The sequence below is a fragment of the Moschus berezovskii genome, chromosome 21 (genome assembly GCF_049115385.1).
Source record: "Moschus berezovskii isolate FMDL1 chromosome 21, NW_MosBer_1.0, whole genome shotgun sequence".
NCBI lineage: Eukaryota > Metazoa > Chordata > Mammalia > Artiodactyla > Moschidae > Moschus > Moschus berezovskii.
Window position 1 is genome coordinate 263,527 of NC_142480.1, and position 18,048 is coordinate 281,574.

The 18,048-nt window shown below is 59.3% G+C and overlaps 1 gene segment (V, D, J or C); it reads left to right on the top strand.

Annotated features, from left to right (window-relative positions):
- The first annotated feature begins 1,732 nt into the window (after positions 1-1,732).
- On the top strand, positions 1,733-13,693 carry LOC129550729 (Ig mu chain C region membrane-bound form-like). The segment is given in 8 exon segments: positions 1,733-1,876; positions 2,346-2,397; positions 9,444-9,767; positions 9,845-10,177; positions 10,432-10,746; positions 10,860-11,192; positions 13,221-13,336; positions 13,422-13,693. Coding segments are annotated over 8 exon segments (1,626 nt in total).
- Positions 13,694-18,048: the final 4,355 nt, after the last annotated feature.

Below are 18,048 nucleotides of genomic sequence, written 5' to 3' on the forward strand. Positions count from 1 at the left end.
CTTGCTGTTGGAGTAGAGGCCCTCAGATCTGTTTCTGAGCTGCATTTATGATCTGAGGTGGGAGGCAGGTGTGACTGGAGCACCCTCACTGGAGAGAAGCCACAGTATTCCTCCTCTGGAGCTGTTCATCCGGGAGTGCGCTGTGATGTGCCACCTGTCACCCGACGTGACAGCTCACAAAGTACACTGCTGCTGGCACCCCTGGCCCCAACTCATTAGTGGGAATGCTGGCAACCTGCCCTGATGTCCCTCAGTCATTGTTTTCGCAAGGCCACCAGCTCAGATCCGCTGAAGGCAGGCTCCAGGAGCACAGGGTTGTGGGCCTGGACCTGCTGTGGAGGCAGTTCAGAGCCAGACCCAGCCCAGTACTGGCACGCACGCACCTACACAACCCACAGCTGCCAAGAACAGACCCTTCCAGCTGCTGGAGAACCTGCTGTCCATCTGGATAACCTACAGCTGCTGAGTTCACAAAGATGGCCATGGTGATAAATTCACAGCTCACACAGCTGCAGGAAGAGATCTCAGCCCTGCTTCCTAAGTCAAACAGACCCTGGGACTCAGCTATGGTTTCAGTCCCACCTCCATGAGTGGGAACCCACTGTGTCTGCTCCTGGAGCCTGCCGAGACAGCAGCAGCTGAGACGTACACTCCTTAACCTGCCACTGTGGTCCTGTTGAGCACACCCCAGAAACTGCCAAGGTGTTATCCTATTGATCACGTCCCAGAGCCTACCAAGGCCCGCCCCCTGCCCACTGCCCCCACGGGCCTTTCTCCAGCCGAGAACACAGCTCCAGCATGGGTGGACACAAGACAGCTCAAATCTGCCCTCATTTCCAGAAGAGAAGGGACCCAGTGCAGGCCGCCTTCGGCACTGTGAGGATCAATAACAGTGATAGACTCCATGTGTCCAGCCCAGGAGTGACCATGGGGATCGGTGGGCAGGGCTCTCCAAGGGGTTCCGTGGCTGTCCCCCGTGGCCAGCCCTCAGGGTTTTGGCCAAGCCAGGAACCACAGTGAAACTGGGTGGGGCCACAAAGATTGACAACTTTACAAAAAACCCTGAGCAGAGCGGCCCCAGGGAAGCTGGGGGGTCTCACACCGAGGGTTCCATGTCAGGGCACACAGGATCAGGTCAGCTAGGAGCCTGAAGGCGCTGGAGAAGAGCCACCTGGGCTGAAGGTAGAGGAGCCTCCCAGGCGGGCATGGAACAGGGCCCGGACCAGGCGAGGGGCCGGATCCCCAAGGCCTGGGTTGCAGGGAGCCCAGGGAATCAGGGGTTGGGGCATTGAACCTCGGGAGGGGCAGGGAACATGTGACTTCACGGGAACAAACCAGGTCAGGGGTCAGCAGACACTCAAATCCCAAACCAGAGGCCTGAGGCAGGCAGGTGATTGTTGGGTGGGGGGCAAGGGTCTTTAGGAAGACAGATTTGCAGCTCCTTGGGGCTCCCTGGGGACCCTGGGTGGGTTTCCATGCCCCCCCAGCACAGGGCCAGCCCACTGACCCTGACTTCCATCTCTGGGGCCAGTGTACCCTGGCCACCGTCTCCTCAGGTGAATCTGGTGTCCAGTGTCCAAGTCAGGGGACAGCGGGACTTGGATGGACTTGGACTTGGACTTGGGAGTCAGGGCCAGCAAGAGGTAGGGTAGGTTTTTGTAGAAAAGAAGCAGCAGAGTAGAAGCTATGCTGCTGGGACTTGGATCTCTGGGGCCAGCGCACCCCGGTCACCATGTCCTTGGGGGAGTGTCTCCCTTGCAGCGCTGCCTGGGCCTCAGGCAGTTCCCTGGGGTCCGAGCAGCCCCACCGTGCCCTGAGCAAGGCAGGGTCCCAGTCCAATGGGGTCCTGTCCTTGGATCTGCCAGAGTCCCTGGAGGTGAGCCAGCTGAGGCCCGAGGGGAGGACAGGAGCTGGCTGGGCGGGAGAAAACATGGGCAGAGCCCCGTGGGGTCAGGGTCTGTGCAGTGATGGCAGGGGAGTCCCTGGGCCTGGCCTCCTGAGGGTTCAGGTCGGGGGCATCCGGGACTGCGTCCCTCAGCAATGCTTTTGACTCCTGGGGCCAGCGTGCCCCGGTCACCATCTCCTCAGGTGAGACGGCTCTCTGTCCGCTCCGTCCTGGGCTGGGGAAGAAGTTTCCAGAGGCCCCTTGATCTGTGGCAGACCCTCCACAGTCCCTGGGGGGGCTGCGTCTGAGGCCATTTGCCTCTCTGCCCTGTTGAGGGGGGCCTCTGCCTGTGGAACACGGCCGGGCAGAGTGGGCTCTGTGGACCTAGGGACCTGGCTTTGCCTGGGGGCAGAGGCCGCCAGGGCTTGGGTTTTTGCACAGCCCCTAGTGGGGCCCACAGCACTGTGACTATGGCTACTGGGGCCCAGGGATCCTGGTCACCGTCTCCTCAGGTGAGTCCTCGCCAGCCCTCTCTCCTCACTGTCTCTCAGAGCTTTGGTGCACTTTGGGGGAAATCTAGGGTGTCGGGTCTAGAGGGCCTGGGGCAGCCAGGGGTCTGAGACGGGGAGGGCCCAGGGGCCCAGGCTTACAGCAGCAAGGAGCAGAGGCTCCAGGCACCCTCTCCTCCTGGACTCTGTAGCCTGGGCTTCCTCTGGGGACCTCAGCCACTCTTAGGCTCTGGACTCCCAAGGTCCCAACTGTGCTGGCCTCATTAGGCTATATATGAGGTGGTCCGGAGGCCTCAGCCGGCCAAGAGCTCTTGCCTGGGGTCCCAGCATCATTGTCACCATGTAACAACTGGCTCGAGCACTGGGGTCGGGGACCCTGGGCACCATCTTCTCAGCTGAGCCCTCACCACCCCACTTCACTTCACCTGGGGGGACCTGGGGTGTCAGAGATCCAGGGGCACGCTGGAGGTCAAGAAAGGGAGCTGGGGAGAGGGTTCTGGTAAACATGCAGAGCCAGACCTCCCCGTCCCAAGGACACCGTGATGTGGGTATGAGGCGGCTCCGTTGGCGGGTCTGGCTGTCTGACTTGAGCAGGACCAGGGGCTTCCGTCGCTTTCTGGAGAGGCAGGCGGCTGCTTGAGGCTAGACTTAGGAGTCTGTGGTTCACAGTCAGCCAGCCCAGGCAGGCAATGGTCTGGCCTCTGGGGGCCAGAATGGGACATAGTGTCTCCGGCACAGTCAAGTGGGAGCAGGGCCAGCAGAGCGTCACAGACAAGCGACTTTGACCAATGGCTTCCCTGTGGCTCCTGGAGATGGGGTGGGGGCCAGAGTGCCTCGAGCCTTGCCAGGCTCCTGAGGTTTTTGCTGGGCGAGGCTGGAGATATCACCACTGTGATTACTACGGTATAGACGTCTGGGGCCAAGGGATCCTGGTCACCGTCTCCTCAGGTAAGAGCAGCCCATTCAGGGCCTTTGCTTTCTCTCCTATTTGTGGGATTTTTCTGAGAATCACTGTCTGGTCCTCCAATGTGCCCTTGTCCCCCACCCGCCCAGGGGGACTGGGCAGACTGGCCAGGAGGGGACCAGCTGCCTGATGCATTTCAGAGTCTCTATTTTCTGATACCTTTAAAAAATCAGAATCTCGCTGGCATTCAGAGGGGGCCTGGGCGGGAAGGGCCACCAGTGGGGGAGTCCCAGGACCCCCTTGGCAGCAGGGCAGCTTGGGATACGGTGGAAGGTAACTTGCTACAGTCCTAGCATCTACAGAGGAGTGTGTCTGGATAACTTAGAGCCTCAGGAATGCCACCCGCGGAGGGTACAGAGAATGCCCTCCTCGGATGAGGTGTGTTCTGCACTAGACTGTGTTTAAAATTCTTTATTGGGTAGGAAGAGAATTGTCTAGGTGAGGACGGACACGCAGTGTCCCGATCGTGGTGAGAGAGGGGTGCCCCAGCCACCCGAAAGGGAGAACCTGGGGAGGTGACAGGCGCTGGGCTTTGTGAGGCCACCCTAAGAGAAAGAAAAGCCGTTCGCCAGAGGAGGTGTGCTTGAGAATAAAAAGACAGGGCATCTTCGAAGCAGCTCCTGACGGTCTGGAAAATTGCGAGTTTAATAAGAGAGATGTTTAAAGTATTTTAAATTTTTATCGTTTAATTAATAACCTCGAATCGTGGCTTTGGAGAGTTGAGACAGGTGCAAGTTTGGCTGAAAACTAGTAACTAGGTTCCACTGGCCCTCAACCCCAATTCAGGGCTGAGTTTTGAGAATAACAAATTCAGCTTATTTTTTAATGTAATTGGTGGTGCCGAGTTAGTCAAGATGGCCACGGGCAGGACTGACCACCTGCACCAGGTGGCAGGAAGCTGAGAGTCTATTTCTGGAAACAAGAAAACACAGTTGGTAAATTTATAGCTTCTGGTTCCCAAGAGATGGCTTGCGGCTGTTTTTGCCCACAGAACTGAAAGTGTTCCACTGAGCACAACAACAGCTGGATAATTTGCATTTCTAAAGTAAGGCGCAGATGATGAGCGAAACTGGAAGGTTCCTCTTTTGACTCTTTGGATTTGCTTTAGCTTGTCAACTGCTCACTCATATTCATTTTCAAAGTAGACGTTTAAGAAATTAATTTGTCGTAGGTGCGTTTTATCAATGCACTCGTACACTCTGATGAGCTATTCCTTCACGGCAGTTAAGCTAGGCCGTGCGCACGTGTGCGCTGTGAGTGTGCTCACGATCGTAGCTGGCCGGCTCCCTCCTGGCCATGAAGCAGCTTTCTCAGTGCAGGTCCTTCACTGCAGAATGTTCAGGGCCACCTTTCGGGTACCCATCTCAGGACAGACTTGGGGTGAAACGCGGGCATTCGTCGTGCGTTACTCTGGCTACACTACTAGCTGGGGGACTGGGAGGATGCCCAGTGGGGTGGGAGTCAGCAGGACCCGGGACCATCTGGAGGGACAGTCTCTGCTCTGAGTCCCCAGGCCCGCAGAGGCTGGGTGTCTCCTGGGACTGTCCACAGCTTGGGACGTGCAGGCCTAGCTTCTGCTGCCAGGCCAGTGGGCAGGTCACGAGTTAGTGCAGTGAAGAGATTTGGAGGAATCTGCCCATGTCAGAGAGCCCACGGGACATGCCAGGGACCAGGCGCCAAGTCGTGAGAGGCAGGAGCCGGTGCAGCCAGAATGTCTCAGATGTCTGAATGAGATGTTTTTGTTTCTATTTGAAAGGGAATCTGTCTTTACCTACTGCCTGCGAGGCTGGGGCGCTTCATAGCCACAGGGACCACTTCCCGCGTCCACACTTAGGTGTTCAATGTGGCTTTGGGTTCAGATGGTCGCTGTGTGCTAAGTATCCTCTTTCTCGGCAGAACTTTGTGATAAAGACAGAATTGGGAGCAGGTTCGGATAAGATGCATTTCCCGTGGTTTTTAATGAGGACATTCGCCAGAGAGCAGTTAATCCCCAGGACTCTTTTATACTCGGGGCAGGAACTCAGGCCCACGGCATGTGCCCAGGCGGCCAGGCCCCAGGGACATGTGCCCAGGCTCTCCTCTCCCAGAGAAGCAGTGCTGCCCGCTCAGCAGAGACAGGCCTCTGTCTGAGGGTGGCAAGCGTGCCTCGGCCTGTGAGATGCACTAGGGAAGCTAAAGTCACCAGCAAGCTTTTCACCCAGAGAGGAGTGTGGGATGACTGACGGCTGGGAGAAGTGCCGGCTGGGCCTGGTGCAGGGACGGAGGCATTGGGCACCCAGCGGAAGGGGCAAGTGGGCTCCCAGGAGGAGAAGCGAGAAGAGGGTGGGGTGAGTCCAGCTGGGCAGCGTCCGCAGACCAGAGGCTTTAGCTGAGGCCATGATCTGGGATCCAGCCGTTTCTCGTCAGAACCACTGGCTTTCAGGTCTGTGAAGGCAGCCCTGGGCCACCGACAGCAGGTGAGCTGGGCTGAGCTGAGCTCAGCTGAACTGAGCTGGGCTGGGCCAACTGGGTAAGCTGGGCTGAACTGTGCTGAGCTGAGCAGGTGAGCTGGGATGAACTGTGCTGAGCTGAGCTGGGCTGAGCTGAGCTGAGCTGGTCGGAGTGTGTGAGCTTGGCTGAGCTGGGTTAGGCTGAGTTGAGCTGGGCTGAGCTGGGCTGAGCTGGGTTGAGCTGGGCTGAGCTCGGCGGAGTGGGTGAGCTGGGCTGAGCTCGGCGGAGTGGGTGAGCTGGGCTGAGCTGAGCTAAGCTGAACTGGGCTGGGTTGAGCTGGGTGGAGTGGGTGAACTGGGTTGAGCTGGGCTGAGCTGGGCTGGGCTGGACTGGGCAGAGTGGGTGAGCTGAGCTGAGCTGGGCTGAGCTGAGCTGCACTGAGCTGGGCTGAGCTGGACTGGACTGAGCTGGGCTGGGCTGAGCTGGACTGAGCTGGGCTGGGCTGAGCTGAGCTGGTCGGAGTGTGTGAGCTGGGCCGAGCTGGGTTAGGCTGAGTTGAGCTGGGCTGAGCTGGGCTGAGCTGGGTTGAGCTGGGCTGAGCTCGGCGGAGTGGGTGAGCTGGGCTGAGCTCGGCGGAGTGGGTGAGCTGGGCTGAGCTGAGCTAAGCTGAACTGGGCTGGGTTGAGCTGGGTGGAGTGGGTGAACTGGGTTGAGCTGGGCTGGGCTGGACTGGGCAGAGTGGGTGAGCTGAGCTGAGCTGGGCTGAGCTGAGCTGCACTGAGCTGGGCTGAGCTGGACTGGACTGAGCTGGGCTGGGCTGAGCTGGACTGAGCTGGGCTGGGCTGAGCTGAGCTGGTCGGAGTGTGTGAGCTGGGCCGAGCTGGGTTAGGCTGAGTTGAGCTGGGCTGAGCTGGGCTGAGCTGGGTTGAGCTGGGCTGAGCTCGGCGGAGTGGGTGAGCTGGGCTGAGCTCGGCGGAGTGGGTGAGCTGGGCTGAGCTGAGCTAAGCTGAACTGGGCTGGGTTGAGCTGGGTGGAGTGGGTGAACTGGGTTGAGCTGGGCTGAGCTGGGCTGGGCTGGACTGGGCAGAGTGGGTGAGCTGAGCTGAGCTGGGCTGAGCTGAGCTGCACTGAGCTGGGCTGAGCTGGACTGGACTGAGCTGGGCTGGGCTGAGCTGGACTGAGCTGGGCTGGGCTGAGCTGAGCTGGTTGGAGTGTGTGAGCTGGGCCGAGCTGGGTTAGGCTGAGTTGAGCTGGGCTGAGCTGGGCTGGACTGAGCTGGGCTGGGCTGAGCTGGGCTGAGCTGGGCTGGGCTGAGCTGGGCTGGGCTGAGCTGGGCTGAGCTGAGCTGAGCTGGGCTGAGCTGGGTTGAGCTGGACTGAGCTGGACTGAGCTGGGCAGAGTGGGTGAGCTGGGCTGAGCTGGGTGGAGTGGGTGAGCTGAGCTGAGCTGGGCTGAGCTGAACTAAGCTGAACTGGGCTGGGTTGAGCTGGACGGAGTGGGTGAACTGGGCTGAGCTGGGCTGAGCTGGGTGGAGTGGGTGAGCTGAGCTGAGCTGGGTGGAGTGGGTGAGTTGGGCTGAGCTGGACTGGGTTGAGCTGGGCTGAGCTGAGGTAAGCTGGGCTGAGCTGGGTTGAGCTGGACTGAGCTGGGCAGAGTGGGTGAGCTGGGCTGAGCTGGGTGGAGTGGGTGAGCTGAGCTGAGCTGGGCTGAGCTTAACTAAGCTGAACTGGGCTGAGCTGGGCTGAGCTGGATGGAATGGGTGAGCTGGGCTGAGTTGGGTAGAGTGGGTGAGTTGGGCTGAGCTGGACTGGGTTGAGCTGGGCTGAGCTGAGGTGAGCTGGGCTGAGCTGGGTTGAGCTGGACTGAGCTGGGCAGAGTGGGTGAGCTGGGCTGAGCTGGGTGGAGTGGGTGAGCTGAGCTGAGCTGGGCTGAGCTTAACTAAGCTGAACTGGGCTGAGCTGGGCTGAGCTGGATGGAATGGGTGAGCTGGGCTGAGTTGGGTAGAGTGGGTGAGTTGGGCTGAGCTGGACTGGGTTGAGCTGGGCTGAGCTGAGGTGAGCTGGGCTGAGCTGGGTTGAGCTGGACTGAGCTGGGCAGAGTGGGTGAGCTGGGCTGAGCTGGGTGGAGTGGGTGAGCTGAGCTGAGCTGGGCTGAGCTGGACTGAGCTGGGCAGAGTAAGTGAGCTGGACTGGGCTGGGTTGAGCCGGGCTGAGCTGGGTTGAGCTGCACTGAGCTGGGCAGAGTGGGTGAGCTGGACTGAGCCGGGTTGAGCCCGGTTGAGCTGGGCTGAGCTTTGCTGGGCTGAGCTGGGCTGAGCTGGGCAGAGTCAGTGAGTTGGACTGAGCCGGGTTGAGCTGGGCTGAGCTTTTCTGGGCTGAGCTGGGCAGACGGGTGAGCTGGGCTGAGCCAGGTTGAGCTGGGCTAAGCTTTGCTGGGCTGAGCTGGGCTGATCTGGGCAGAGTGGGTGAGCTGGGCTGGGCTGGGTTGATCTGGGCTGAGCTGGGCAGAGTGGGTGAGCTGGGCTGAACTGAGCTGAGCTGAGCTGGGCTGAGCTGGGCAGAGTGGGTGAGCTGGGCTGAGCCGGGTTGAGCTGGACTGAGCTTTGCTGGGCTGAGCCGGGCTGATCTGGGCAGAGTGGGTGAGCTGGGCTGGGCTGGGTTGAGCTTGGATGAGCTGGGTTAAGCTGAGCTGAGCTGAGCTGGGCTGAGCTGGGTTGAGCTGGGTGGAGTGGGGAGCTGGACTGAGCTGAGCTGAGCTGGGTTGAGCTGGACTGAGCTGGGCTGGGCTGGGCTGGGCTGAACTGAGCTGAGTTGGGCTGAGCTGGGCTGGGATGGGTGGAGTGGTGAGCTGGGCTGAGCTGGGCTGTGCTGGGCTGAGTTGAGCTGGGCTGGGCTGGGCTGAGCTGGGTGGAGTGGGTGAGCTGGGCTGAGCTGAGCTGAGCTGGGCTGAACTGGGCTTGGCTGAGCTGGGTTGAGCTGGGTGGAGCTGGGTGGAGTGGGGAGCTGGGCTGAGCTGGACTGAGCTGAGCTGGGTTCAGCTAGACTGAGCTTGGCTGGGTGGGATGGGCTGAACTGAGCTGGGCTGAGTTGGGCTGAAGTGGGCTGAGAGGGTTGAGCTGAGCTGACCTGAGCTGAACTGAGCAGGGTTGAGGTGGCCTGGATTGGGCTAATCTGTATTGAACTGGGCTGAACTGAGCTGAGCTGGGCTGAGCTGGTCTGAGCTAGCCTGGGCTTAACTGGCGTATGCTGGGTTAACCATGGTGGGCTGAGACAGGGCCAGCAGAAGTGGACCCACTGGACTGGCCTGACTTGAGCAAATTGTTGAGATGCTTTGGGTCCATTTAACCTCCACTGAGGCTGGTGGGTCTAGCTGGACTGAGCTGACCCCACTGGACTGTCCTGGTCAACAGTGGGCTGACCTCAGTGATCTGGTTGTGCTGAGTTTCTGGGGGCTTGAATGTGTATCAGTCTTATTGATGACCCCAGACCCCCGGGCCAGGCCCCAAGTGGCTGAGCCACGGGCAGTGTGAGTGGGCTAGCAGGGCTGAGTGTGCCCTCCGCTCCACTGTCCCAGAGAGAAGGTGGAGCTGCCCACACCCCCGGCCAGCAGGACGCCTCTCACCCCCTTTATTTTGTGTCCTCTCTCGGGTCCCCAGAAAGTGAATCTCACCCGAAAGTCTTCCCCCTGGTGTCCTGTGTGAGCTCCCCGTCTGATGAGAACGCGGTGGCCCTGGGCTGCCTGGCCCGGGACTTCGTGCCCAATTCCGTCAGCTTCTCCTGGAAGCTCAACAACAGCACAGTCAGCAGCGAGAACATCCGGACCTTCCCCCAAGTCCTGAGGGACGGCTTGTGGTCGGCCTCCTCCCAGCTGGTCCTGCCCTCCTCGAACGTCCCCCAGGGGCCGGACGACTCCCTGGTGTGCGAAGTCCAGCACCCCAAGGGAGGAAAGACCGTCGGGACCGTGCGGGTGACCGCTTCAAGTGAGTCGGGCTCGTCCTGTGGCTGGGTGTGGGGGGGCAGGGCCCAGGCCCCGCTGACCCCTTGCCCTTCTCTGCAGAGACGGACGTGTCGCCCCCTATCGTGAGCGTCTTTGTCCCGCCCCGCAGCAGCCTCTCTGGCAACGGCAATAGCAAGTCCAGCCTCATCTGCCAGGCCTCTGACTTCAGTCCCAAACAGATCTCCTTATCCTGGCTTCGTGATGGAAAGCGGATGGTGTCTGGCATTTCTGAAGGCCAGGTGGAGACTGTACAGTCCTCACCAGTAACATTCAGGGCCTACAGCGTGCTGACCATCACGGAGAGCGACTGGCTCAGCCAGAGTGTGTACACGTGCCAGGTGGAACACAACAAGGAGACCTTCCAGAAGAACGCGTCCTCTGCATGTGATGCTGGTGAGTGCAGCCCTGGTGGGGGGGGACACTCACCCTCAGGTCTGCAGACACCGCCCCAGATGTGCCAGCTGCTCCCTGAGCCTTGGCTTCCCAGAGCGGCCAAGGGCAGGAGGGGCTGTGCAGGGCAACTGGAGGCTGGCGCCCCTCCAGCAGGGCCCCAGGCTCACAGGGGATTCAGCCAAGTGGCCCCTGCTCTTTGGGCAGACCTCTCCCTTCACCTGATTTCACTCCAACCAACTCTCTCCCGCCTCCAGTACCACCATCTACCACCGGGGTCTTCACCATCCCCCCATCCTTCGCTGACATCTTCCTCACAAAGTCAGCCAAGCTTTCCTGCCTGGTCACAAACCTGGCCTCCTATGACGGCCTGAACATCAGCTGGTCCCGCCAGAACGGCAAGGCCCTGGAGACCCACACTTATTTTAAGAGACACCTCAACGACACCTTCAGCGCCACGGGTGAGGCCTCCGTCTGCTCGGAGGACTGGGAGTCCGGAGAGGAGTTCACGTGCACAGTGACCCACTTGGACCTGCCCTTCCCAGAAAAGCACACCATCTCCAAGCCCAAAGGTAGGCCCCTAACCTGCCCCTGCCCTCCACCCCGGGCTCCCGCCGGCTCCCAGGGTCTGAGGAGAGCAGGCGGGGCAGGAGACCTCACCGCTGTGGCCCCTCCCCCGCCGCAGAGGCCGCCGCGAAGCCGCCATCCGTGTATGTGCTGCCGCCAGCGCGGGAGCAGCTGAGCCTGCGGGAGTCGGCCTCCGTCACCTGCCTGGTGAAGGGCTTTGCGCCCGCGGATGTGTTCGTGCAGTGGCTGCAGAAGGGGGAGCCCGTGACCAAGAGCAAGTACGTGACCAGCAGCCCGGCGCCCGAGCCCCAGGACCCCAGCGTGTACTTCGTGCACAGCATCCTGACAGTGGCCGAGGAGGACTGGAGCCGAGGGGAGACCTACACCTGCGTCGTGGGCCACGAGGCCCTGCCCCACATGGTCACCGAGCGGACCGTGGACAAGTCCACCGGTAAACCCACCTTGTACAACGTGTCCCTGGTCATGTCTGACACGGCCAGCACCTGCTACTGAGGCCTGGTCAGAGCCCCGGGCGACGTCGCTGTGTGTGTGCATGAGTGCAAACTAACCATGTCGATGCGTGAGATGTTGCATTTTATAAAAATTAGAAATAAAAAGATCCGTTCAAAAGATGCTGGTTGTGAGTGAGCAAAGCTCTCCCTGCTAGGTCCATGGCTGTCTGCCCTCACCTTGCAGACCACCCTCCACCATCCGCACCCCCCGCCTCCCCACTCGCTTCTGACCCACGCCTGGGAGCTCACAGCAGGCCGAGCCCGTGCTCGCTGCGCCTCTAGTCGCTTCCATGGCCACGCTGGGGGCACATGGGTGTGCAGCACACACATGCACACAGTCACGTACATCCGTGCAGAGAGACGCATGTGCACACATGCAGGCACGGACACGCAGACATGCACGCACGTGGGCAGAGCCGTGGGCGCACGTGACACAGACGTGTATGCGATGGACCCGGGTGAGCGGGCACACACGCAGGCACGCATGCACACACGCACGCACACAGGTGCACAGTCACAGGCGCTCACAGGCACGTGGGCGCTCACACACAGACACGCATGCACACACGCACGCACACGCAGGTGCACAGTCACAGTCACACACAGACACACAGGCATGTGTGAGGACAAGCCAGACGACGCACATGCTCGTGCACACATGCGGATACACTGCACACACCCAGGCTCACACACTCGGATCCCAGCCCTTGCACACCTGTGGTCACTCAGTGCCCTGTCTGGCGGGATCCCTCTGCACCATGCCCATGCTCTGCTTGTCCCTCTGTCTCAGCTTGGGGGTGCATCTGGGGGCCGGCCCAGCCTGGACTCCTCCACAGCCCCCAGCCCCAGCCCCACAGCAGGCTGCACAGAGGGACACTCCAGGCCTGGCCAGAGGCAACTCCTCAGGTAACTCACGGCCCATGTCCAGGAGGGGTGCTTCTCCCAGTCCAGGCCCTTGTGAAGGCAGCAGGGCCGCAACTCTCCCCTTTCCTGTGAAGAGACAGAGTCGGGCACATACTGAATGAGCCAACCGTGCCTGGGAGGCCCCCCTTGGAGAAGGTGGCTGCAGGGCCATACGTGAACCTGGAGGCCCCCCTTGGAGAAGGTAGCTGCAGGGCCACACGTGAACCTGGAGTGGTGGGCCCTGAGCCGATGGGCGCGCGGATATCCTCTGCTGACCACACCAGTGCCCTTTCAGGCTGACTCCCAACTCCCCCTACACTCCTGGCTCTTTGGGGACCAAGGGCCCGTCAATGGAGCGGCTGCAGACCTAGGTGACTGTCCTCAGCCTTCGTCCCAGCGTCGCCCTCCCTGGGCCTCCGATGTCTGTCTGACCTCCTGGTCCCACAGCTGTGAGTCCTGCAGTCCAGGCCCCAGCCAGGGCCCCACACGGCCTCTCTCGTACGTGCCATGGCTCCAAGGCAGAGACGGGGCTAGAGGGATGGGCCCCTTGGCACAGGCAGCCATCTGCCCCCAGGGCTTGTCCACTGGCAGGAGAGCCCACCCCAAACCACCAGAGACAGGACGCCCCACCACCACTGTCAGCCCCAGGTGGCCCTGCATCCTCCAGAGGAGTCGAGGACCCTAGGGCCACTCCCCCACCTCCAGCTCAGCGAGACCCCGCCCTTGTGTGAACGTGTGTGCTCTGTCTTGCTCTCTGCCACCCCAGCAGTACTAGGGCCAGGTGCTCGGGGTCACTGCTTGACTCAGCCTCAGCCAAGCCCTGACCCTGCTGGCTGCGGAATCGGGCAGCCAGGGGCCTGCTGCGCCTGGCCGAGACGCTGTCTGACAAGACCCGGAGCTCCCAGCCGCCCCAGGGTTGCCGGGGAGGCAGGCACACGCCTGCTCACCTGCCCATCGCTTCTGCTGTCCCCCAGCCCTTCTGGCGGGTCAGTGCGGCCGAGGGGCCCAGGGCAGGCTCTGTGGGCAGCTTGGCCGTGCTGACGCCCGTGCCCTGTCTCCTGCAGAGGGGGAGGTGAGCGCCGAGGAGGAAGGCTTCGAGAACCTCAACACCATGGCCTCCACCTTCATCGTCCTCTTCCTCCTGAGTCTCTTCTACAGCACCACGGTCACCCTGTTCAAGGTAGGCCCCCTGGTCCCGGGGGTGGGGCGAGGCCACGGGCCCCCGGCGCCCCCGTACCCACTCACACTGTGTCTGTTGCCTGCAGGTGAAGTGACAGCCAGCCAAGAGCATGGGGCAGCAGAGATGGAACAAGAGGGGCTGCCTTGGGGCCGGGTCCCTGGGCTGTGTGGCTTGTCCGCTTGTATTGAAATCTTCCCGCGTCCTCTCCAGCTTCAAGCTGTAAGAAACTGGCTTTTCTTGGAGCGGCTGAGTGCCATGGCCAAGCATGGAGCCTGCAGTTATAGGCTCCACCTGGCCCTGCTTTGCAATGTCACATTTGTGGCCTTGAAATAAACAAGTATACTTTATCTCGTGAAACTGCTTCCTCGTGAAGGTTTTTTTTCCCCCAAGCCACACTCCTGTGTGCTGCATATCCTGAGCACTGAACCCATTACTGACGGGAAAGGGACGTGTGTCTCCTCCCAGGCCAGTGGCACTGCACCGGGGCGGTGTCTGGGGGCTGGTCCAGACGGAGGAAGATGGACGAGTTGCAGAGGATCCCAGGACTGGTCTCCCAAGGTGGCCTGAGCCGGGGCCGCTGTGTGCATCCGTGAGGGCCCTGCCACAAGCCCCGTAGACACCCTGTCCCTCTCTACCACTGGTCCTGGAACCCCGACCACGGGAGGCTTGTCCAAGCTCGGGTGTGCATGGTGCGTGCAGGAAGGACTCAGGAGAAGGGCCGGTGTGTGTGCAGCCACACTGTGCCCTGCAGGAGCACGAGACCTCACCTGCCAGCCAGAAAATGGTGACTGGAGGGTGAAAGGAAGTCTCAGGTGAGGCTGCAGGGAGGGTGCAGCACTGGAGAGGCACGGAGGAAAGGCCTGGAAAGAGAGGGCAGCTGGCAGCGGGGCAGGGGAGCGGGGAGTTAACCCTCGGAGATAAGCTGCGGGGGTCCAGGTGGGGGCCAACAGGGGCAGGGGCACGCTCAGGCCCAGGGAGGTCTGGGATAGCTGTGGCAGCAACAGCCAGGGTAGGGGGGGTGGTGGGACAGGAGCGGAGACCCCGGGGGCCAGAGGAAGGAGCCAGGTGAGGGTGACCTGGCTCTCCAGGGAGGCGATTTCAGGGGCTGGAGGGGGGCCGGGGCTTCCCAGGATGCGTCTTTTGGGGCTGCCAGGGCCTGACAGTGACTGTTCAAGGGAGTGGGAGTGGACCTGGTCCCCAGAGAAGGCCTCCTCCCGGAAGCAGGCTCCTGGAAGGCATTTCTGGTTAAACGGTGTCCTTTGCGGCCCAACCCATCAGGCGGGGAAGCATTCGGTGAGGGGCTCCACAGCACCGGCACGCAGGGAGCCTCCAGCGGCGCGGAGGGGGCAGCTCTCACGCAGGCCAAGGGGCTCAGGTCAGGACCTATGGGATTGTTTGAGGGCCGTGAAAACAAAGAACCACTGGCCAGGCGTGAACAACAGGAGCTGGCTCTCTCCCAGCATGGTGGAGGGACCCAAGGTCGAGGTGTCAGCAGGTCTGGCTCCTTCTGGGGCTCCGCGGGGAGTCCGCTCCCTGCTCCTGGCGGTTTTTAGCACCTGTTTGAATGTATTTCACTCAGAGCCTGTCAACTGCTCACTCATATTCATTTTCAAAGTAGACGTTTAAGAAATGAATTTGTCGTAGGTGCGTTTTATCAATGCACTCGTACACTCTGATGAGCTATTCCTTCACAGCAGTTAAGCTAGGCCGTGCGCACGTGTGCGCTCTGAGTGCTCACGATCGTAGCTGGCCGGCTCCCTCCTGGCCATGAAGCAGCTTTCTCAGTGCAGGTCCTTCACTGCAGAATGTTCAGGGCCACCTTTCGGGTACCCATCTCAGGACAGACTTGGGGTGAAACCCGGGCATTCGTCGTGCATTACTCTGGCTACACTACTAGCTGGGGGACTGGGAGGATGCCCAGTGGGGTGGGAGTCAGCAGGACCCGGGACCATCTGGAGGGACAGTCTCTGCTCTGAGTCCCCAGGCCCGCAGAGGCTGGGGGTCTCCTGGGACTGTCCACAGCTTGGGACGTGCGGGGCTAGCTTCTGCTGCCAGGCCAGTGGGCAGGTCACGAGTTAGTGCAGCGAAGGGATGTGGAGGAATCCGCCCATGTCAGAGAGCCCACGGGACGTGCCAGGGACCAGGGCTGTGAGAGGCAGGAGCCGGTGCAGCCAGACTCACTCCCCCGGGACGTCTGCACAACCCCCTTCAACTTAACATCTGGTTACGTCTTGATAAGCCCAACATAAGTTGAAAATAGTTTGAAATTCCATTTAACGTCCTTCGCAGGCCAAATACCAGGGCTTATCCTCAGCTACCTTAAAAGGCTCAGAACACTTAACTGACACTTGGGTAAAATCATCTAACTCAAGCCTTGTGTTGCGACCCCATGGACTATAACACACCAGGCCTCCCTGTCCTTCACCATCTCCCACAGCATGCTCAGACTCATGTCCATTGAGCTGGTGATACCATCCAACCATCTCATCCACTGTCGTCCCCTTCGCCTCCTGACCTCAATCTTTCTCAGCATCAGGTTATTTTCAAATGAGTCAGCTCTTCACATCAGGTGGCCAAAATATTGGAGCTTCAGCATCAGTCCTTCTAATGAATATTCGGGACTGATTTCCTTTAGGGATTGACTGGATAGATCTCCTTGCTGTCCAAGGGACTCTCAAGAGTCTTCTCCAGCACCACTGTTCAAAAGCATTGATTCCTCAGCACTCAGCCTTGTTTATGGTCCAACTGTCACAACTATACATGGCTACTGGAAAAACCATAGCTGTGACGAGACAGAATTCGTCAGCAAAGTGACGTTTCTGCTTTTTAATATGCTGTCTAGGTTGGTCATAGCTTTTCTTCCATGGAGCAAGTGTCTTTTAATTTCATGGCTGCAGTCACGGTCCTCAGTGATTTGGGAGAACACGAAAATAAAGTCTGACACTGTTTCCATTTTTTCCCCATCAATTTACCCCATGCCGTGGTCTTAGGTTTTTGACTGGTGAGTTTTAAGCCAGCTTCTTCACTCTCCTCTTTCACCTTCATCAAGAGGCTCTTTAGTTCCTCTTTGCCTTCTGCCATTAGGGTTGTATCATCTGCATATCTGAGGTGTCAGTATTTCTCCTGGCAATCTAGATTACAGTTTGTGATTCATCCAGCTAGGAATTTCATATGATGTACTCTGCATATAAGTTAAATAAGCAAGGTGACAATGTATAGCCTTGACATACTCCTTTCCTGGTTTTGAACCAGTTCATTGTTCCATGGCCAGTTCTAACAGTTGCTTTTTGACCCACATACAGGTTTCTCAGGAGGCAGTAAGGTGGTCTGTCATTCCCATCTCTTTAAGACTATCCCACAGGTCATTGTGATCCACACAGTCAGTGGTTTTTACGTAGTCAGTGAAGCAGAAGTCGATGTTTTACTGGAATTCTTTTGCTTTTTTTTCTATGATCCAGTGGATGTTGGCAGTTTGATCTCTTGTTCCTCTGCCTTTTCTAAATCCAGCTTGTACTGGATTTCAAGTTCTCAAGCCTATTTTATTAATGAAAAGTGCAGATCGTCTGTTGTAATTTACTGAATACTGAACGCAAAAAAAAAAAAAACAGATTGGTTGTCAGAGTCCAAGGTGGCTGTGAGTGTGAGTTGCTCACCCTCCTAAGCACTGGAGGTCTCGGCTGCAGCCACTGCACTGCCCAGCTTCCACAGCAGAGGACAGACTGCATATCACCAGGTGGGAAAGATCAAAATTCAAAATACGAAGCGCGGTTTCTCCTGAATGAGTTTTGCTCTCACAGCATCATAAAGTCAAAGAGGAGAACATTGAGTCATGAATCAGGGACCTTCTGTATGAGATGTGTTTGTTTTTACATCAAGGGGAATCAGTCTTCAACCCCTACTATGTGAGACATGAGGTCTATTTGTCTGAATTCCTCAAGTGACCACTGCCCAGCCCGCTCAGCTTGACTTTCCCTAAAGACTGTTTCTGGGAGAAAACGGCCAGGGCTGCGCCCTTTCCCTACTGTCTGGATGGCTCAGGTGCTTCACACCCACAGGACCACTTCCCGCGTCCACACTTAGGTGTTCAATGTGGCTTTGGGTTCAGATGGTCGCTGTGTGCTAAGTATCCTCTTTCTCGGCAGAACTTTGTGATAAAGACAGAATTGGGAGCAGGTTCGGATAAGATGCATTTCCCGTGGTTTTTAATGAGGACATTCGCCAGAGAGCAGTTAATCCACAGGACTCTTTTATACTCGGGGCAGGAACTCAGGCCCACGGCATGTGCCCAGGCGGCCAGGCCCCAGGGACATGTGCCCAGGCTCTCCTCTCCCAGAGAAGCAGCGCTGCCCGCTCAGCAGAGACAGGCCTCTGTCTGAGGGTGGCAAGCGTGCCTCGGCCTGTGAGATGCACTAGGGAAGTTAAAGTCACCAGCAAGCTTTTCACCCAGAGAGGAGTGTGGGATGACTGACGGCTGGGAGAAGTGCCGGCTGGGCCTGGTGCAGGGACGGAGGCATTGGGCACCCAGCGGAAGGGGCAAGTGGGCTCCCAGGAGGAGAAGCGAGAAGAGGGTGGGGTGAGTCCAGCTGGGCAGCGTCCGCAGACCAGGGGCTTTAGCCGAGGCAATGGTCCGGGATCCGACCCTTTTGCATCAGAACCACTGAGCTTTCAGGTCTGTGAGGGCAGCCCTGGGCTGCCCACAGCAGGCTTGAGCT